This window comes from Oratosquilla oratoria, chromosome 25 (assembly GCF_046742065.1).
Source record: "Oratosquilla oratoria isolate Oo_2021 chromosome 25, ASM4674206v1, whole genome shotgun sequence".
NCBI classification, from domain to species: Eukaryota; Metazoa; Arthropoda; class Malacostraca; order Stomatopoda; family Squillidae; genus Oratosquilla; species Oratosquilla oratoria.
Window position 1 is genome coordinate 11,707,567 of NC_134801.1, and position 24,000 is coordinate 11,731,566.

The following is a 24,000-nucleotide window of genomic DNA, read 5'->3' on the forward strand; positions in this document are numbered from 1 at the left end:
CACCAGGGCTGGATGGATACCATGCAGAGTGTCTGAAAAAAAGAAGGTATACTGATGGTGGACTGGTTGGTGAGGTTATTTAATGTTTATTTAATGTTTGTTTAAGAGAGGATAGATTTCGGAGGGCTGGAGGATTACAAGGGAAAGGGGGACAAGTATGAGTGTAGTATTTTTAGAGGAATCAGCTTGTTAAGTGAAGTTGGGAAGGCTTATAGGAGGGTCTTGATTGAGAGGATTAGGAGAGGAAAAGAGGGAGTAATTGGTGAGGAACAGTGTGGGTTTAGGACAGGTAGGGGTTGTGTAGATCAAATTTTTGTAGTAAGACAGATATGTGAGAAAGCTATAGGAAAAGGTAAGGATGTCTTTTGGGTTTTTATGGATCTGGAAAAGGCTTATGATAGGGTAGACAGGAAGGCACTGTGGGAACTATTGCAGATATATGGGATAGGAGGAAAGCTGTTAAGAATAGTCAAGTAATTTTTACGAGAGTAGTAGAGCATGTGATAGGATTAGAAATGGAGAGAGTGAGTGGTTCGAGGTAAAGCAGGGACTTCGTCAGGGATGCGTTATGTCACCCTGGCTGTTCAATTTATAGTTGGATGGAGTGGTGCGAGAGGAAATAGAGATGGTTAAAGAAAATGGAGAAAAGTGGGAGATAAACCAGTTGATGTTTGCTGACGACACTACGTTTGTAGCAGGATCAGAAGAGGGACTGAGGAAGTTAGTGAGAGAGTTTGGGAAGGTATATGGAAGAAAGAAGTTGAACATAAATGTGTATAAATGTAAGATGATGAGACGCACAAGGGGAGAAATTAGCAACAGACAGGAAGCGATTATTAAGGGAGAGAGACTGGAGGAAGTTTTATATACTTGGGTGCGAATGTGGCAGGAAAGGGAGGAGTGGTGGTGGAGGTAGAATGTAGATTAAGAGAAGCAAGTAAATGCCTTAGGGGATGAAAAAAACAATGGGAATGGATGCTAAGAGGAGATTGTATGAAGTAGTGATTGTGCCAACAGCACTGTACGGGGCAGAAACATGGAACAAAAGAGAGGAAGAGAGAAGGAGTCTGAATGTGTTTGAGATGAAGTACCTGAGAAGTATGATGGGGGTTACTAGGCTAGATAGAGTGAGAAATGAGGAGGTGAGGAAGAGAACAGGGGTGGAAAGGGAGTTGTGAGATAGGGCTGATGAAAGAGTATTGAGATGGTTTGGACACATTGAAAGAATAAGTGAAGGAAGATTAGCATCAGAGTTGTGGAAGGCAGAGGTGGAAGGAGTGAACATGAGGGGCGACCTAGGATGAGAGGGTTGGATGGGGTAAAAGGGGTATTGGTAAATAGGGGAATGTCTGTTGAGGAAGGACAGGAGAGGGCTGAGGATAGGGGTTAATGGAGAAGGGTTGTGTATGGCTGATGCTGTGAAGCATGAGGGGGATTGGGTGGTGGAATGGGGGGGGGGATATGTATGAGAAATAAATTGACGCAGCCCGAAGGGATTTCTCTCCGTCTTCTCCTTTTCTACATGAGGGGACAGGGAGGTGGGGTCGCCGAATTAATGAAGCGGCCTTGCTGTGGATGTGCTGTGTCTTACGACACTGCTTCTGACCCAGGGCAGTGGACAAGATTCAGGGATTACCCGTCATCCAGGAGGTGCCAAGATAAGAGGGAGGGAAGAGGATAGAGGGGAGTGGAGTATGTAGAGAATGAAATGGATGGGAGTGATTTCTATGCCTTTTTATTTTATGCTACCCCCCCCCCCGTGTAAGGGGGAAGAAAGCCTTTGGGATATGTATATATATATATATATATATATATATATATATATATATATATATATATATATATATATACATGTATATGGAAATAAACTCTCCTACTGGGATTCTAACCCTCGCCTGAGCGGCTTGCTTCGTAGAAGGCGAAGATCGTACCGTCACGTCACCACGACCTTTCTGCCGAGGGCACTCGGGTGAAACGTGGTATGTACTGTATTTCATCAAATCCTTTATGCAGGCTAGTCTTCCGACAAGTGTTTGTGTCATTTTGACATTTGGAAATAAACTCTCCTACTAGGATTCGAGCCCTCGCCTGAGTGGCTTGCTTCGTAGAAGGCAAAGATCGTACCGTCACGTCACCACGACCCTTCTGCCGAGGGCACTCGGGTGAAACGTGGTATGTACTGTATTTCATCAAATCCTTTATGCAGGCTAGTCTTCCGACAAGTGTTTGTGTCATTTTGACATTTGGAAATAAACTCTCCTACTAGGATTCGAACCCTCGCCTGAGCGGGTTGCTTCGTAGAAGGCGAAGATCGTACCGTCACGTCACCACGACCCTTCTGCCGAGGGCACTCGGGTGAAACGTGGTATATACATATATATATATATATATATATATATATATATATATATATATTTAGGGCGCAGATCCTCACTAATACACACGGAGTTAAACACGACAGCATTTTGGCACTGGTTAATCTTCTTACTGAGATTTTCAATTTTCCTCACAGTAGGTCTCATTTCAGGAGGGTGGGCAAATACAAGCCTTCCATAGTCTTCCATATTTAATTGACGTTTTGACTTCAGGGAGTCATCTTCAGAATAGTTACGAGAGAAAAGTCACAATTTTCAAAGCTACATGATTCACAATTGACAATGGTGTACAGACAACGCTGGGGCACCGCGCTGGTCATGTGGGGGTTGGTGAGGTGTAGGAGGGGGAGGGGGAGAGGAAGGAGGTGGGTGTTGCTGTTGTTGGGCTCCAAATCTCGTGGAAGAATTAGATAGCGGGATGGCAGAAATCATATTACATTGAATATTAATAATTGGAGCTCTCTCCCTAATGTGGATGGCTTCAAACATTTTTAATTCCTTAATTTTGGCAGTGTGCAGCTATCCTAGTGTTATCCACGGTTGTCTTCCTACCGATTAAAGCCTGGTGGTATTGGAGGTGGTGTTGTTTAATTGCTCCTTGTTGTAAATGTAGGGACAACCGTCTACTCAGTTGGCATGTCGTGAACCCAATGTATGAAGAATTACGGGGTGCGAAGTCCCCAGTAGTACAGCGATATTCATATATGACATTGGTTCTCGGTAATATGCCGCCATTGCCAGACAGATTGTTTTTCACAACAAGGGAACAGGTACGGGGGTTGTTATAGAATATGATAACTTTTAAGTTATCATAATCACCTATTGGCTTACAATTTCTATGTAAGGTGATTATGATAACTTAAAAGTTATTATATTCTATGACAACCCCCGTACCTGTTCCCTTGTTGTGAAAAACAATCTGTCTGGCAATGGCGGCATATTATCGAGAACCAATGTCATATATGAATATTGCTGTACTACTGAGGACTGCGCACCCCGTATTCTTCATACTGTAGCATCTAGACCTCCTAGAAGACGTAATCTACCACCAAAATCTCCTAGACATTCATCTACCACCTCTGCTTATACTATCGGCACGACACCGATGCATTTCGGTGCAGTCAGAGTAGCCTGGTACTCGACCTGACATCTTCGCACACCTGGTCACTACGGGTCAGGTCGCTATTGTCCAGGCAGACACCTCACGCGCAGTTGGACGGCTCACCAACCCTAAAGGATTGCCACCAAGCCAAGCATTGATACACATTATATTTAAATCCCTTTCCTACGGGATATGTCTATCCTGTCCAACCTCGGACAACTGTATGTCATTTGTAAATATGTATATGCAATGTATAAGGTAGTTAAAACCTATCCTGATCTCTAATATTTGCTAAAACTGCATCTTGTAAATAAATATTATCTCGTCGGCAACCTAACCACGAGCCATGTATATAAGCACCTCCTGTCACCAAATAAAGAAGAGAAAGACCACAGAGAGAGACAGAGCTACACGTGCTCCGCTGCTTTTATTCAAAGATCCGAACACCGCTCAACTACGACCACGTACTACCACAACTCATATGTTGAGATACCATCCAACATATCTGGCAGCAGCGGTGAGATATGAACTTATCTGGAAACAACGCGGGATTCAAAATATCTGGTAAACTGTGCGGGATTCAACATATCTGAAATCAGCAAGCACAAGATCCCGGAGCAGGAACGTTGTGCAACCTACCCAACGCCAGCAAGCCCATCAACTCGAACCTTCGCTGTGAGTCCTACCCAGCGAAGCGAACGAGCTAGCCAACGCACAGGACAAATGCGAACCAAACCGCATGGTTACACAATTAGTAGTTCCCACAAGTCTTGTTCCAGAAGTTCTCAAAATACTACATGATTCTCCATTAGCAGGACATTGCGGGAAGGACAAGTGCCTCTCGCAAGCTAGGTTAAAGTACTTTTGGCCCACCATGCGTAAAGACATACACACATACATAGACGCATGCCACTCATGCATAACTCATAAAGGTCACATTAGCGGTCAAGTACCAATACACAATTACCCAACACCTTCCAAACCCTTTGAAACCATTGCCATTGACTTACTCAAACTTCCAATCACTCTCAATGGAAACCAGTACCTTTTCGTATGCATCGATCATTTCTCTCGGTTCTGCATCCTCTCTCCTTTAGCGGACAAGACAGCAAAAAGTGTAGCTCAGACAATAATCAATAACGTCATCTGCCCATACACCACACCGAACACACTAATCTCAGACAACGGCACGGAATTTAATAACGACATCCTCACAAATATCTGCCAACAGTTCAACATTACAAAGTGTAACACCACACCATACCACCCCAGCTCAAATGGACTCGTTGAACGTCAAAATCGGAAGATACTCAATATTCTCAGACACCTTGCCACAGACATACACGCATCTTGGGACGAACACATACCCATGATACAAGCCTGCATCAACAGCGCAATCAATAGATCAATCTCAGAATCACCCCCATTTTGTTTTGTTTGGATCTGATAAGAAAATGCCATACGACCTACTCACTTCAGAAACCCCCCCTGTGTATGATTTCAATGATTTTGTCAAGGTAACTCTCAATAATTTCAACACTCTTTTCAAGAGAATACATGAGTCACTGACTCTCTCAAAAGCAGATATGCTTAGGTTGAAGAACGCTCACTCCAGAGATTGCAATGTTTCTGTAGGTGACATAATATACCACACCAACCACCAACCCACATCAAAACTTGCACCCAAATTCCATGGTCCATTTCGGGTCACCGACATACTTCCGCACAATAAGATCAAAGCTCTCCACTTACGCGAACTCACAGAGGCTATCCTACATTTAGATCATATCAAACTAGTTCCTAGAGGTCTCGACATGGATGACATTCCATCCCCGCCCATACTACAACCAACACACACGACCGAGAACTCTAGACACAAACACGTTTACCACTCCACCGATCCCGACACCACGCTATAGCCTCAAGAAATAGAAATTGTATAAGTTTCTTTAGCCCCAACAAATCCAAGCATCTATTTCCAAAACCAATATTTATCATTCATGTTCATCTTATCATGCCATAACCAAGTATCTCCCTTCTAGCTGTGCAGATCACATTTGCCACTCAGGGAAGGTCAACCCCTTCACCTAGGCACACCCCTCCTTCTGCTATCTCCTTAACAGTTCGTGCAACCAAGCCTATGTGGATCTCAAGCTCATGGTGTCGCGAGGACGGACACTGGTAGCGTATGCCGAGCAACTGTAGCATCTAGACCTCCCTAGAAGACGTAATCTACCACCAAAATCTCCTAGACATTCATCTACCACCTCTGCTTATACTATCGGCACTACACCGATGCATTTCGGTGCAGTCAGAGAGTAGCCTGGTACTCGACCTGACATCTTCGCGCACCTGGTCACTACGGGTCAGGTCGCTATTGTCCAGGCAGACACCTCACGCGCAGTTGGACGGCTCACCAACCCTAAAGGATTGCCACCAAGCCAAGCATTGATACACATTATATTTAAATCCCTTTCCTACGGGATATGTCTATCCTGTCCAACCTCGGACAACTGTATGTCATTTGTAAATATGTATATGCAATGTATAAGGTAGTTAAAACCTATCCTGATCTCTAATATTTGCTAAAACTGCATCTTGTAAATAAATATTATCTCGTCGGCAACCTAACCACGAGCCATGTATATAAGCACCTCCTGTCACCAAATAAAGAAGAGAAAGACCACAGAGAGAGACAGAGCTACACGTGCTCCGCTGCTTTTATTCAAAGCTCCGAACACCGCTCAACTACGACCACGTACTACCACAACTCATATGTTGAGATACCATCCAACAATACATTGGGTTCACGACATTGGGTTCAAGATATTTCGACTATTTTCTTTAAAATGTGTGATTTTCATGTAATTTGACCAATCGTGTTTTTCAGCAAAAACCGTCGGACGGTATTCATAGTTGTGGTCGGCAATTTTGCAGAGGATAAAAACGTAACTTCTCTCAAATGAAATTACATGGAAGTCACACATTTTAAAGAAAATAGGTCAGATAATGCAACCATATGCTAATTTTTTACATACAATCGTGCATTTCAGCAAAAACCGTTCTTGTTCGAGTTTGGTCGGCTATTAATGAGTCGGACGATATTCGTAGATGTGATCGGTAAGTTTGCAGAGGATAAAAACGTAATTTCTTTTTTATCAAATTACATGAAAATCACACATTTTAAAGAAAATAGGTCAAATAATGCAATCATATGCTATTTTTTATATAAAATCGTGTATTTCAGCAAAAATCGTCCTTGTTCGAGTTTGGTTGGCTATGAATTAGTCGGACGGTATTCATAGCTGTTGTCGGTAATTTTGAAGAGGATAAAAAACGTAACTTCTCTTTGATGAAATTTCATTGGAAATCAGACATTTAAGAAAAATAGGTCAAATAATGCAACCATACGCTAATTTTTTATATAAAATCGTGCATATCAGCAAAAACCGTTCTTGTTCGAGTTTGGTCGACTATGAGCGAGTCGGTCGGCAATATTGCAGAGGATAACAATGTAACTTCTCTTTGATCAAATTGCATGAAAATCACACATTTTTAAGAAAATAGGTCAAGTAATGCAACCATATGCTAATTTTTTATATAAAATTGTGCATTTCAGCAAAAACCGGACGGTATTCATAGCTGTTGTCGGTAATTTTCCAGAGGATAAAACCGTAACTTTTCTTTGATCAAATTACATGGAAATCACAAATTTTAAAGAAAATACGTCAAATAATGCAACCATATGCTAATTTTTTATATAAAATTGTGCATTTGAGCAAAAACCGTCATTGTTTGGTTGAGGTCGGCAATTAGTGAGTCGGACGGTATGTGGTAATTTTGTAGAGGATAAAAACGTAACTTCTCTTTGATCAAATTACATGGAAATCACACATTTTAAAGAAAATAGGTCAAATAATGCAACCATATGCTAATTTTTTATATAGAATTGTGCATTTCAACAAAAACAGTCCTCAACACTCCTCATCTCTCATTCTCACTAACCGTTCGTACATCCTTGTCGAGCACTGTATATATGTATATATATATATACATATGTATATACATATATACATATATATACATATATGTATATATATTATTGCTTCAACTGTGGCTTTCACGTGATATATATATATATATATATATATACATATATATACATATATATATATATATATATATATATATATATATTGTATGTGTGTGTGATTCAACATTGTCTTAGATCACGTGTTGGACTCGTGATCGACAGGTATTTCCTTCCCGGAAGAGAGCTCAGAGCTCGTATATGACCGATCTATCGGTAATGCTGTGATTTTACACGCAAACACCCCCCCAGCTTTCAGCCCACGAGAGTTGGAATAACGATTCGTAGCGATTCTGGGCGGGATTCAAACCCAAACCCTCGTAATGGCGGCCGGGAAATGTGACCACTGCGCCATCGGTTGTGTGTGTGTGTGTGTGTGTGTGTGTGTGTGTGTGTGTGTGTGTGTGTGTGTTAAAGAGAGAGAGAGAGAGAGAGAGAGAGAGAGAGAGAGAGAGAGAGAGAGAGATAGAGAGTGAGAGAGAGTGGCAGTGTGGGGAGGTAAACACAGAAAACAGAGTACTCCTACATACGAAAAAAAAAATGTACTCCGTGGTTCATATTCCATCGTTCTTCCGCTGTCCACCTCCCTCTTCTAACCCGTCCTCTTTTTTTCACGCAGTATGAAGCTACTCACCGACTTGGGTAATTTAGTAAACCCACGTCGATGATTGCTACATGGGTAGGAAGCGATGTCAACTGTTTCAATTATTCATATAGTGCATGTACAAAGTGCAAATAAAACAAACTCTAGACAAGATAAAACAACATCACGACAGCGTATAAAATTCCTACAAGCTGAAGTATTGCGTAATTCGTTTGCGCCATGGCGATGAAACTACTCACCATGGTGTACTGCATGTGTGGGTAAGAGTGAGATATCGCACCCCAAGTTGATGCATAGCCCGAAGAGTACCCAGCGAGTTTTGGAGGGCATGGCCACCTTCAATTCCAATTAGACTGGCGATTCGACCGTCCCTGAACGCTGCTTCAAGTTCTGTGTTTGGGGAAATATACACACGTTAATCTTTTAGATGCGATAAATAATTAATGTTTCTTATAGTTGCTACCATTGGGCAATTTTATTCAGCAGGAGGATGTTGTCTGCATTCTGTAGGATAAGATAAACATTAATAAATATGCTGGAATTGCGAATTTAGACATTTATTCTATTTCGACTTGAGGATAGACCTATAATGAAAGGTTTGTTATGACAACAACAGCATCCAACAGAAAGTAAGATCGAGCAGGTAGAGAACAGAATATAGTTGTAATAATATCGTAGTTTTTCCTAGACAGGTTAATTTATTATATAAGCTGAAAAGTTCTAGTCGAATATGGTTTGATCATAGGGACCCAAAATGTATATATATATGTATATATATATACATATATATATAATATATATACATATACATATATATATTTATATATATAAAAAAGGTAGTCGTCGACTTACGACCTATGTGACTTACGACTGATCGACTTTACGACCACGAGATGGTGCAATAATATCTAACATTTAATAGAGTAATAGAATTGCAATGTTATGCCTGGCAGTGCAGTACATTACTCCGCACGATGCGAGACGCGAGTACGATAGTTTTCGCAGGCTGCCGGCAGCGTCAGCATCCCAGCCAGCTAAGTATTCTTTCATTTTGTTTGTTTGAAGTAAAATGTTTCCTAATTTTGCATTGCATTTTGTATTTTTGTATGTTTTGCAATTAATAAAATATAACAAACTTTTTATGCCTAGGCTAGTTTGTTGTCGATAACAATATGTTCGGTACAGTACTTAAACGAAAAGAATGTGTTTTGTTAAAATAAAATAAAAATCCTAATTTTGTATTTTTATGTTTTGCAATTAATGAAATGTAACAGTATTTTTTTATGCCTAGTCTGTTGTCGATGACAAAATGTTCGGCACAGCATTTTGTATTTTTATGTTTTGCGATTAATAAAATGTAACAGTAAACTTTGTTTATGCCTAGTCTGTTGTCGATAACAATATTTTCGGTACAGTACGTAAACGAAAAGAATGTGTTTCGAAATATTTTTTTCCTAATTTTGTTTTACAATGATTTTAATGTAACCAACAAAAAAGGATTTGTAGGTCAAAGATGACAGGACTTTATTTAGTATGCGTAGGCCTAGGCTACGTTTCCTAACGAAAATGATAAAAAGTTAATGAATATTAAACAACGTAGCTCAAAGATGATAAGATTTTATTCAGTATGCATACGTTTCCTAAAGAAAGTCTGATGGTAAAATAATACAAAGGTTAACAAATACAGTATTAAATATCATAGGTCAAAGATGATAGGATTTTATTCAATATGCTTAGGCCTAGGCTACGTTTCCCAAAGAAAATCAGATGAAATTATAAAAAGGTTAAAAATACTATACAACATAGTTCAAAGATGCTAAGATTATTTCAGTATGCTAAATATACAATATATATATATATATATTATATAAAGGGTAATATATACTGTATATATAGACCGACTTGCGTCCAGATCGACTTACGACCTGTCTGTCGGAACCGAACTCGGTCGTAAGTCGACGACTACCTGTATATATATATATGTATATATCTATACATATATATATATGTATGTATATATATATATATTTATATACATATATATATGTATGTATATATATATATATATATCACAACTAACACCACAGTCGGACGAAAGAAAAAGTTGCGTAAGCGGAACTATATATTTCGATTGCTACCTGCAATCCTCTTCAGTAGTACAAAGTGGCAGGGAGGAGGCTATCTTAAGTAGCAACCTCTTACAAAAGAAAGGGAACATGAGAAAATAAAGAACATCACTGCCCCAACCCTAGTTGACCTGAGGCTGACACGAGGTCGGGTCAGGGGGAGGGTGAGGAAGCTTGTTGACAATATTTTTGGTGATGAATAGTCCTGAAATGATGTTTGGGGTCCATTGACCCTTGAAAATATTCATCGTGGGCAGATAATCAATTAATGTTGATTCCACCATTTTCCTTCTGAACCCACACCCTGATTTATAAATGAGATCAGATTTCTCCCAGTCCATCCGGTGATTAAATTTATTAACGTGTTGAAACACTGCTGAATTTATTTGGCCATATCTAACATATATATATGTGTACGTGTGTGTGTGTACACACATACATGCACACACACACACACACACGCACACACACACACACACACACACACACACACACACACACACACACACACACACACACACACACACACACACACACACACACACACACACACACACACACACACACACACACACACACACACACACACACACACACACACACACACACACACATATATATATATGGTTAAACTTAATGGCAAGATTATTATTGCAGAGTTTTTTATCTGCCTTTTCTCTTTCTCTGAGAATCTTTTTCCCTTCCACGGGAAGTTGTCTTATAATGTCACCATATGACATTATTTTGTCAGTTACTTTGGGCATGGCTTTACCAAAGTGAGAAACTGGCCAGAACGCGTTTTCACACTACTTAGTGCTTCAGTGTGAAAACGCGTTCTGGCCAGTTTCTCACTTTGGTAAAGCCATGCCCAAAGTAACTGACAAAATAATGTCATATGGTGACATTATAAGACAACTTCCCGTGGAAGGGAAAAAGATTCTCAGAGAAAGAGAAAAGGCAGATAAAAAACTCTGCAATAATAATCTTGCCATTAAGTTTAACCATACATGCTTGAGAGAAAATCTCCTGCCCATATATACAATGAATATATATATATATATATATATATATATATATATAAATATATATATACATAAATATAAATATACATATATATATATATATTTAAACATGTATATATATTATATATATATATATATATATATATATATATATATATATATAAAACCTGGTGTGTACAAATAATTTCACGTATAAAAAACTCCCTTAATCCTTCCTCTGATCCTGCCACGAAGGCAGGGTCGTCAGCAAACACCTTGCTCACCTCCCACTTCTCTCCATTTTCTTAAACCCTTTCCAGTCCCCTACCCATTACCCTCGCCTTTACCTTACACATTGGGAAGGTATGCGATAGGAGAAAGTTGAAGGTAAATGTGGGTAAAAGTAAGGTGGTGAGATCTACAAGGGTATAGGGTGGGAATGAGTTTGAAGTGAGTCTAAAAGGAGAGAGGCTGGAGGAAGTGGATAGCTTTACTTGCGGTCACATGGGGTAGGAAAGAGAGTGGAGGTGGAGGTAAATTGTAGATTGAGAAAAGCAAATAAATGCATTGGGGGATTAAAAACTGTTATGAGAAATAGGTAACTGAGAATGGATGCAAAAAGGAGACTGCATGAAATGGTGGTTGTACTGACGGCATTGTATGGAGCAGAGACAGAATTTAAGGGAGTTAGAGAGAACATTTTTAAATGTGTTTGAAGTGAAATGTCTAAGAAGTATGGTAAGGAGTGGTCCTTATGTGTGAATGATATTTTGATTAAGTGAAGCGGCCTTGGTGTGGATGTACTGTGTCTTGCTGCATTGCATTTGTTCCAGGGCAGTTGGCGGATGCAGAGACAACCCGTCGTTCATGGGGAGCTGAGGTGGGGGGGGGGTAGTGGAAGGGAGTGAAATGAGCGGGAAAAGATACGTGCCCCTGACTTGGCTACCTTCCTTATAATAGAGAAAGCTCTCGGTATATACTGTAAATAGATAGATATACAGATAGACAAGAAAAATGCAAAATGATATATAAACAAACGATTATCTATCTATCTATTAATATGCTAACAGTCTTTTTCTCCCTTATATGGGGGTTGACCAGCTAAGGCATGCACCCAATTTCCACCTATCCCATACCTATCCAACAGAATTTGTTTTCTCTCTAGCATGGCTCTTTATGGATGAAGGGCCATCCCTGGCCTCACCCACTGCCCGAGTCAGAAGCAATACAACAAAACAACGCATATCCATAGTAGAGACCGCTAGCCTAAGCTGATTTATCCCCTCCACTTTATTTACATGGCGACTCTCCCTCCTCGTCCTTAGGTGTTTAAATAGAGAAGACAAGGAAAAATCCCTTCGGACTGCGTCAATTTATCTTCCATTCACAACTATTCACCCCATCCATCCACCACGTTCTCGTCTTCATCTCAAGTTCAATCCACCCACTTCTGTCTTCCACATTCTTTTTGCTAGTTTTCCCTCACTTATTCTTTTCATGTGCCCATACTTTCTCACTATTCCTTCGTAATCCCTATCTACCAGCTCTTATTCTAGCCCCGCTCACCTTCTCACTTCCCCATTTCTCACTGTATGCATCCTTGTAACCCCAGTCATACTTCTTGAAAAAAAAAAAAAAAATAGATAAATAAATAAATAAATAAATAAACAAAATAAAATGACATAAAATAAAAGGTATGTAGAGAAACTCAAAGTTAATAAAACACCAGGGCCTGACGGTTGGCATCCAAGAATCTTAAAGGAAATGAAAAAGGAGATTGTTGTTCCATTAGAAATTATTTTCAAGAAATCCATCCTATCCGGAGATGGCCCAAGAGAATGGAAGCTAGCTAACGTTACTCCCATATTCAAAAAAGGTGACAAAAAGAAACCAAATAACTACAGGCCTATAAGTTTGACTTCAATCGTAGGAAAAATAATGGAAACTATCATCAGAGATGCTATCGAACATCATTTAGAAAGTAATCGTTTGATAAATGATAGCCAGCATGGTTTCAGACGGAAACGTTCTTGCGTGACTAACTTACTCGAATTCTACAACACAGTTATCTCGAATTATGACAAAAGAAACAATATAGATTTAATATATCTAGACTTTGCAAAAGCTTTTGATACCGTCCCACACGAAAGACTACTTACTAAATTAGCTTCACACGGAATAAGTGGTAGCCTATTAAGTTGGACTAGTAATTGGTTGAATGATCGAAAACAGAGAGTTGTGTTAAATGTAAAAACTTCTAGATCGAAAAATCTTACAAGTGGAGTTCCTCAGGGTTCCGTTCTTGGGCCACTTCTGTTCATAGTATATAAATCATATAGACCATGGACTAAAATCTACTGTTTCCAAATTTGCTGATGATACAAAACTGTGCGGAGTGGCAAATGATCACTTAAACTAATCAAATATTCAAGAAGATTTAGATAAATTACAGCAATGGTCTGAAAAGTGGCTAATGAAATTCAACACAAGTAAATGCAAGTAATGCACATAGGTAAAAATAACAGTAAGTACGATTACAAGTTATTTGGAAATTCATTAACAAAAGTGAATAGTGAAAAAGATCTCGGCGTAATTATCAGTAACGATCTCAAATCATCCAAACAGTGTATTTCAGCCTCAGAGAAAGTAAATAAGATTCTAGGACTGATTGCGCGATCTTTTGACTTCAAAAGTCCATCACTCATTAACATACATACATACATACATATACCAAGGCTTTTTCCCCCTTACAAGGGGGTAGCCAAAAAGAAAAAGGCATAAAATCATTCCCACCCATTCCATCCCTGAATACACTCCACACCCCTCCACCCTCCCTCTTATCTTAGCACCTCCTGAATGACGGGTCATCCCTGCACCTTGTCCACTGCCCTGGGTCAGAAGCAGTGTCGCAAGACACAGCACATCCACAGCAAGGCCGCTTCATTAAATCGGCGACCCCCCCTCTCCGTCCCCCCATTGCATAAAATGAGAGGACGGGGAGAAATCCCTTCGGGCTGCGTCAAATTTTGCTCACACATACTACCTCACCCCCCATCCACCCGCCCATTCCACCTCATGCTATCACAACATCATCCATATACAACCACTCTCCATTCACCCTTGTCTTCTGTCCTCTCCCGTCCTTCCTCAACAGACATTCCCCTCTTCCCCAAAGCCCCCTTCACCCCATCCATCCACCTCATCCTAGGACGTCCCCTCATGTTCACTCCCTCCACATCTGCCTTCCATACCTCTTTTACTAGTCTTTCTTCACTCATTCTTTCCATGTGTCCAAACCATCCTAATATTCTTTCATCAACCCTATCTCCCAACTCCCTTTCCACCCCCGTTCTCCTCCTCACCTCCTCATTTCTCACTCTATCTAGCCTAGTAACCCCCATCATACTTCTCAGACACCTCATCTCAAACACATTGAAACTCCTTCTCTCTTCTTCTCTTATGTTCCATGTTTCTGCCCCATACAGTGCTGTTGGCACAATCACTCCTTCATACAGTCTCCTCTTCGCATCCATTCCCAAATGCCTATTCCTCATTACACTCTTTAATCCACCAAGGCATTTACTCGCTTCTCTCAATCTACATTCTACCTCCTCTTTCACTCCACCTTTCCCTGCCACATTTGCACCCAAGTATCTAAAACTATCCACTTCCGCCAGTCGCTCTCCCTTAATGCTCACTTCCAGATTACTGCCACTTTCACCCCTTGTACATCTCATCACCTTACTTTTATCCACATTTATCTTTAGCTTTCTTCTATCACATACTCTCCCAAACTCTGCCACCAACTTCCTCAATCCCTCCTCTGATCCTGCCACAAGCGCAGTATCGTCCGCAAACAACAGCTGGCTCACCTCCCACTTTTCTCCATTTTCTTTAACCATCTCCAATCCCTTGCCCACTACCCTTGCATCTACCTCTCGCACCACCCCATCCATGTATAAGTTGAACAGCCAGGGCGACATAACGCATCCTTGACGAAGTCCCACCTTTACCTCGAACCACTCACTCTCTCCATTTCCAATCCTGACACAAGCTCTACTATTCTCATAAAAACTCTTGACAGCTCCCAGAAGCTTTCCTCCTATCCCGTATATCTTCATAACCTCCCACAGTGCCTTTCTGTCTACCCTATCATAAGCCTTTTCCAGATCCATAAAAGCCCAAAAAACATCCTTCCCCTTTCCTATAGCTTTCTCACATATCTGTCTTACCACAAAGATCTGATCTACACAACCTCTACCTGTCCTAAATCCACACTGTTCCTCACCAATTACTCCTTCTGTTTCTCTCCTAATCCTCTCAACCAAGATCCTCCCATAAGCCTTCCCAACTACACTCAACAAGCTAATCCCTCTGAAACTACTACATTCACACTTGTCCCCTTTTCCCTTGTAAAGAGGAACTATACAGGCACTCCTCCAGTCCTCCGGCACTCTACCCTCTCTCCAGCAAACATTAAATAACCTCACCAACCAGTCCACCATCACTGTACCTCCCTTTTTCAGACATTCCGCATGGCATCCATCCAGACCAGGTGCCTTACCTGCTTTCATCATCTTAACAACTGCCTTCACTTCATCCTTTCTTATTTCTCCTCCATTCTCCTCATTCATCACTCTCATTTTCTTCGCACTTCCCACTGCAGCTATCTTTTCTTCCCTATCCTCCTTCACATTAAGCAACTCCTTAAAATATTCTGCCCATCTTCCCCTTACTGCCTTCTCTTCCATTATCATCTCTCCATCTGCACCTTTTACTCTTTCTTCTCTACTTGATTCGCCTCCTCTTCCTCTCTTAATTTCTTTCCAAAACATCTTTTTATTACTTTCAAAAGTTTCTTTCAAACTCTTACCCCATTTCACATCTGCTCTCCTCTTTGCAACCTTTACCTTTTGCTTTACTTCTCTTTTCTTTTCTTTGTACCTCTCATATGACTCCCTCGTCCTATTTTGTAACCAATCTGTGAAAGCTCGCTTCTTCTCTTCTACAACCTTTTTTGTTTCCTCATCCCACCATTCACTACCCTTTCTTCTATTTCCCTCTGTCCTTCTTGTTCCACACACCATCCTTGCACACTTTATGACTCCCTCCTTGAACCCTTGTTCACTCATTAACAAGCTATATAAATCATTAGTTCGTCCACATTTGGAATATGCTGTTTCCGTATGGTCACCGAATCTCATTAAAGACATTGACAGGTTGGAAAAAGTACAACGGCGAGCCACAAAACTGATTCCAAATATAAAAAATAAATCATTCGAAAATCGACTAAAACATATGAATCTGTTTTCACTAAAAAAATGTAGACTCAGATGTGACTTGATACAGGTCTTTAAAATTCTAAAGGGAATTGACAACATCAACAGAGACAAAGTTTTCACACTGAATGAAAATAAAACAAGAAACAATGGACTCAAACTGTCCGGAAATAGATTCAATTTGGAAGTGGGTAGAAACAACTTCGCCAACCGTGTAGTTGATTAATGGAATAAACTTCCTGCAGAGGCAGTGCAATGTAGTTCAGTTCGAAGCTTTAAGAATCATTTAGATAAACACCTAAGCAAGATGCTGTAATGATTATCATTTATTTTTTATTATTTGTTTTTGTTTTGTTATCATTTGTCTGTTTGATTCTCATTTATTATTAGTTATTTTTCAAATTATTATTATTTTCTATTTACCAGTTTGTTTATTATTTAACTACACCTATGCATTTATTTATGTATTTTATTTGTATTTTATTTGTTATTATAGTTTTTATTTATTCATTTATTATTATTATTATGATTTTTTTCGCATCCGACCTAGATATGGACCAAAAGGTCTCCTGTCGGTATGCTCTGCCTTTGTAATCCTTTGTAATCCTTTATCTCAAACAAATTTAGATTTCTCGTTTCTGCCCTCCTTAATACAACATAAGAATGTAAGAATGAAGGAGACTGCAAGAGACCATATAGCCTACACTAGGCAGTTCCATGTCCATTACCACCTGTCATCTCCACCCGTAAAGCTGTCTAACCGTTTCTTAAAACAACCGATAGTTTCACCGCTCACTACATGTTTACTAAGTCTATCCAATTCGTTGACCACCCTATTAGTAAACCAATTCTTACCTATTTCCTTCTTAAATCTAAGTTTGTCCAATTTAAATCCACTACTGTGAGTCCTGCGCTGTTGCTTTAATATGATGACCTTGTTTGCATCACTTGAACACCTCTATTAGATCGCTCTGCACTCTACGTCTTTCCAGAGAGTGCAAGTGGTGCCTAAGCCTCTCTTCGTAAGGTAAATTTCTGAGCCCATGTATCATTTTGGTAATTCTCCTCTGTACTGATTCTAGTGAACTGATGTTCATTCTATAAGACGGAGACCAAAACCGTACCGCATTGTCAAGGATGGGTCTAACTAACGTTAGATACAGTTTGATAATTACCTCTCCACTTTTATTCGTGACCGTCCAAGCAACGAAATCTAATACTCTGTTAGTTTTATACCTGGCGCTAATGCACTGTTTCCTGCATTTAAGGTCCGGACTCACTAGAACTTCCAAGTTTTCTCGTACTCAGTTTTCTCTAAAAACTATATATATTTTCGGGGTTGTGTAGCCCTACACTTAACACGCTGCATACATACAGTACATACATACATACATATATACATACATACATACATACATACATACATACATACATACATACATACATACATACATACATACATACATACATACACACATACATACATACATACATACATACATACATACATACATACATACATACATACATACACATACATACACACATACATACATACATACATACATACATACATACATACATACATACATACATGCATACATACATACATACATAAATGCATGCATGCATACATACATACATACATACATACATACATACATACATACATACTATATACATACATACATACATACATACATACATACATACATACATACATACATACATACATACATACATACATACATATACCAATGGCTTTTCCCCCATATAGGTGAAGTAGCCAAAGTCAAAGAATTATATCTACTCCAACCCATACTCCACTCCCGTTCACCATCCCTCCCTCTCTCTTATCTTGCCTCCTCCTGGATAACGGGTCATCCCCCTTATGTAGCCAATTACCCTGAGTCAGAAGAAATGTAGCAGAACGCAGCATATCCACACCAAGGCTGCTTCATTTAATCGGCGACCCCCCCCCCATCGTCACCTTATACAGAAAAAGAGGAGACGGGGAGAAATCCGTTTGAGCTGCATCAAAATATCATTCGTACTAACTCCCTAATCCCCCGTCCCCTACCCACTCTCTTCCATGCATCACAGCATCATCCATATACAACCATTCTCCACTCATTCTTATCTTCTAACTTCTCCTTTCTTTACTTCCTCAACAAACATTCCCCTCTTTCCTAATACCTTTCTTACCCCATCCATCCATCTCATCCTTGGTCACCCTCTCATGTTCACTCCTTCCACCTCTAACTTTCACACCTCTTTTCCTAATCTCTCTTCACTCATTCTTTCCATGTGTCCAAACCATCCAATAGTCTTTCATCAACCCCATCTTACAACTCCCTCTCCATCACTACTCTCCTCTTTACCTCCTCGTTTCTCACTCTATCCAGCCTAGTAACCCCTATCATACTTCTCATGCATTTCATCTCGAACACATTCAAACTCGTCCTCTCTTCCTCCCATATGTTCCATGTTTTTGTTGTACATATTACAGTGTTGTCGCCACAATCACTCATTCATACAATCTCCACTTGGGATCCATTCTCAAATATTTATTTCTCATTACACATTTTAATCCCACAAGGCATCTACTTGCTTCTCTCAATCTATATTCTACATCCATCTCCACTTTTACCTTTCCTGCCACATTTCCAACCAAGAATTTAAAGATATTCACTTCCTCCAGTCTCTCTTCCTTAAAACTCACTTCCACTTTGCTGCAATCCTCTCCCTTTGTTCATCTCATCACCTTACTTTTACTCGCATTTATCTTCAACTTTTTCTTTTGCATACTTTCCCAAACTCGTTAATCCCTCCTCTGATCCCCGACCCATTACCCTTGCACTTACCTGTTGCACCACCCTATTCATGTATAAATTGAACAGCTAAGGCGACTTAATCACTCCTTGGCGAAGTCCCACCTTTAACTCAAACCACCCACTCTCTCAATTTCCAATTCTAACACAGTCACTACTACTCTCGTAAAAATTCTTGACTGCTCTTAACAGCTTTCCTCCTATCCCATATATCTGCAATACCTCCCACAGTGCCTTCATGTCTACCCTGTCATATACCTTTTCCAAATCCATAAAGGCCCAAAAAGCATCCGTACCTTTTCCTGAAGCTTTATCATATATCTGTCTTACCACAAAAATCTGATCTACGCAACCCCTACCTTTCTTGAGCCCATATTGTTAATCACCAATCACTCCCTCAGTTCCTCTTCTAATCCTCTCAACCAAAACCCTCCATTAAGACTTCCCAACTACACTCAACAAAGGGATCCCTCTAAAACTACTTTAATCACACTTGTCCCATTTTCCCTTGTAAAGTGGAACTATACAGGCACTCCTCCAGTCTCCAGCACTCTACCTTCTTTTAAACAAACAGTAAACAAGCTCACAAGCCAGTCCACCATTACTCAATCTCCCTCTTTTGACACTCTACACGACACCCATCCAACCCAGGTGCCTTACCTACTCTCATCATTTTAACAACTGCATTCACCTCATCTCTCCTTAATTCTCCTCCATCTTCCTCTTACTTGTGTAGTACACCCAACCTGCACAGCAGCCATAAGCTTCACCTAAGCTGCGCGGTAGCCATAAGGTCCGCTCAGAAGCTGATCGGCTAAGTCATGTGAATGCTTCTCTGGAGGGATGATTGGCCGAGACCCTACGCCAAGCTACCTAAGCTACCCAAGTATAATGTCACCGGGGTTAGAGGTGTGTCACTACTCTCCAAGACAGTAAGAAGCTAAACATGGTCACACTCTTCCTATTGGACCACAGAAAACGAGGTCGCACGAGCCAAAGCACTTTAAGAACAAATAAAATAGACACAGTAATGTGTGTTTTAACCACCTACTCCTTCACGCCAAAACTGCACACTACCATAGCCCCACCCCAGTCATAATCTCACCTCGGTACTTGCAAGGTGATGGTAGTTTGAATCCTACCACCGGCGAGTTGAACTATGGGCATGGTTCATTAAATTGTACGCTACAAAATCCTCTGTTAGGGGTACCATCCTAGCCTCCTGATAGCGTGTGTGTGTGACGTTAAACGAAGTCATTCATGAACAATATATACATACATACATACATACATACATACATACATACATACATACATACATACATACATACATACATACATACATACATACATACATACATGCATATACATACATACATACATACATATACCAAGGCTTCTTCCCCCTTACAAGGGGGGTAGCCAAAAAGAAAAAGGCATAAAATCATTCCCACCCATTCCATCCCTGAATACACTCCACATCCCTCCACCCTCCCTCTTATCTTAGCACCTCCTGAATGACGGGTCATCCCTGCACCTTGTCCACTGCCCTGGGTCAGAAGTAGTGTCGCAAGACACAGCACATCCACAGCAAGGCCGCTTCATTAAATCGGCGACCCCCCCTCTCCGTCCCCCCATTGCATAAAATGAGAGGACGGGGAGAAATCCCTTCGGGCTGCGTCAAATTTTGCTCACACATACTACCTCACCCCCCATCCACCCGCCCATTCCACCTCATGCTATCACAACATCATCCATATACAACCATTTTCCATTCACCCCTGTCTTCTGTCCTCTCCCGTCCTTCCTCAACAGACATTCCCCTCTTCCCCAAAGCCCCCTTCACCCCATCCATCCACCTCATCCTAGGACGTCCCCTCATGTTCACTCCCTCCACATCTGCCTTCCATACCTCTTTTACTAGTCTTTCTTCACTCATTCTTTCCATGTGTCCAGACCATCCTAATATTCTTTCATCAACCCTATCTCCCAGCTCCTTTTCCACCCCTGTTCTCCTCCTCACCTCCTCATTTCTCACTCTATCTAGCCTAGTAACCCCCATCATACTTCTCAGACACCTCATCTCAAATACATTCAAACTCCTTCTCTCTTCTTCTCTTAGGTTCCATGTTTCTGCCCCCATACAGTGCTGTTGGCACAATCAGTCCTTCATACAGTCTCCTCTTCGCATCCATTCCCAAATGTCTATTCCTCATTACACTCTTTAATCCACCAAGGCATTTACTCGCTTCTCTCAATCTACATTCTATCTCCACTTTCACTCCACCTTTCCCTGCCACATTTGCACCCAAGTATCTAAAACTATCCACTTCCGCCAGTCGCTCTCCCTTAATGCTCACTTCCAGTCTACTGCCACTTTCACCCCTTGTACATCTCATCACCTTACTTTTATCCACATTTATCTTTAGCTTTCTTCTATCACATACTCTCCCAAACTCTGCCACCAACTTCCTCAATCCCTCCTCTGATCCTGCCACAAGCGCAGTATCGTCCGCAAACAACAGCTGGCTCACCTCCCACTTTTCTCCATTTTCTTTAACCATCTCCAATCCCTTGCCCACTACCCTTGCATCTACCTCTCGCACCATCCCATCCATGTATAAGTTGAACAGCCAGGGCGACATAACGCATGCTTGACGAAGTCCCACCTTTACCTCGAACCACTCACTCTCTCCATTTCTAATCCTGACACAAGCTCTACTACTCTCATAAAAACTCTTGACAGCTCCCAGAAGCTTCCCTCCTATCCCGTATATCTTCATAACCTCCCACAGTGCCTTCCTGTCTACCCTATCATAAGCCTTTTCCAGATCCATAAAAGCCCAAAAAACATCCTTCCCCTTTCCTATAGCTTTCTCACATATCTGTCTTATCACAAAGATCTGATCTACACAACCTCTACCTGTCCTAAATCCACACTGTTCCTCACCAATTACTCCTTCTGTTCCTCTCCTAATCCTCTCAATCAAGATCCTCCCATAAGCCTTCCCAACTACACTCAACAAGCTAATCCCTCTGAAACTACTACATTCACACTTGTCCCCTTTTCCCTTGTAAAGAGGAACTATACAGGCACTCCTCCAGTCCTCCGGCATTCTACCCTCTCTCCAGCAAACATTAAATAACCTCACCAACCAGTCCACCATCACTGTACCTCCCTTTTTCAGACATTCTGCATGGCATCCATCTAGACCAGGTGCCTTACCAGCTCTCATCATCTTAACAACTGCCTTCACCTCATCCTTCCTTATTTTTCCTCCATTCTCCTCACTCATCACTCATTTTCTTCGCACTTCCCACTGCAGCTATCTTTCCTTCCCTATCCTCCTTCACATTCAGCAACTCCCTATACATATATATATATATATATATATATATATATATATAAAACAATAAAATAATGATGATAAATTGATAAATGTTACTTAATGTTTACTGGCTATGGGAATAATGTCTGAGCAAATCCTTCTTACCGTCATTTCCTTGATAATTGGTTCTTATAGTAAAGTACACCAAAGGAGGCTCAAAATGACTGTCATGGGTTTGGAACTCGTAATATTTACTTATGGTTTCGATGGACCTTGTTCAGTTCTTTCCACGTTAGTTTTACTTTTCGCATTGATAATAGGTTGTGATACTGTATTTATCGATAAGGTCATCCATTTTTAATCAATCGTGTACTCATATTTTATCGCCAACAAAAATAATAGTTGGCAGTAACTCCATAAAAAAATGTAACACGTAGGATTCCTATACCTAACATAGTATGTATAAGTACTAGCAACTCGTGAACTCATTCACCTAGGAGCGACCATCATATACACTTGAGCCATTACATTCCATGATATGGGTTATTCATTATACTTTTACTCATTACATACCATGGGTATTCCATATCTTTTGTAATCATGATATCAAAATAAATAGGCCTAAACAATTAGTGATTCATTAGTTACGATTCCAAGACCTACAGTACATACTTAACTACCAACAATTGTTCACCGACCGCTGTGCCCCGTATTAGCCGTGGCTACACGCACTGCCATGTCATGTAGTTTCAGTCATGACTGTACCTTCTCATGCATGAGGGTACTTCTTTATTAGAATACACGTTGATTGTGAGTATTTAGGTATGTAGCAGGTTGGCTACTCTGGCAGTGCGAGCGGTCTCTTCGGATGGAAGTGTGTACTCTTGTACCACCTCTGCTGGCAATATGTAACAGGTTGGTGCTACACAATGATGGGCTTAGCGGGGTCAGATAAACCTTCTTCGGTTTTCTAGGTTTGATATCAAAGATGATCTGGGATTACAGCTTGGGAATATAATCTCCATTGTGAGTCTAGGGAGAGTGTCTCCCTTAGCTCCTCTCCATGGTGAACATAGTCTCCTCGTTATAAAGGGAGTTGAGATTAGGTAAGAAGGTTTGGTGTAGGCTGTCACATAGGAAATGTGTCTGTGATAATAACATACATTACATATGTGTTAGTTACATTGTATGGGGTTTTGTAACATTATTTGTGGTTGTGGTCTTCTACCCTCGTACTCTCATCACCTTGCTCTTACCCACATT

General features: G+C 40.5%; 1 protein-coding gene across 3 annotated transcripts in view; it reads right to left on the bottom strand.

Annotated features, from left to right (window-relative positions):
• The window catches only part of LOC143038817 (dipeptidase 1-like), a 959,386-nt gene that overhangs the window by 226,831 nt on the left and 708,555 nt on the right, over positions 1 to 24,000 (bottom strand). For all 3 annotated transcript variants that reach the window (XM_076208382.1, XM_076208381.1, XM_076208383.1), the window contains one exon: positions 8,411 to 8,561. In XM_076208382.1, the coding sequence (XP_076064497.1) occupies positions 8,411 to 8,561 (151 nt within the window). The remainder of the gene's footprint in view (positions 1 to 8,410; positions 8,562 to 24,000) is intronic.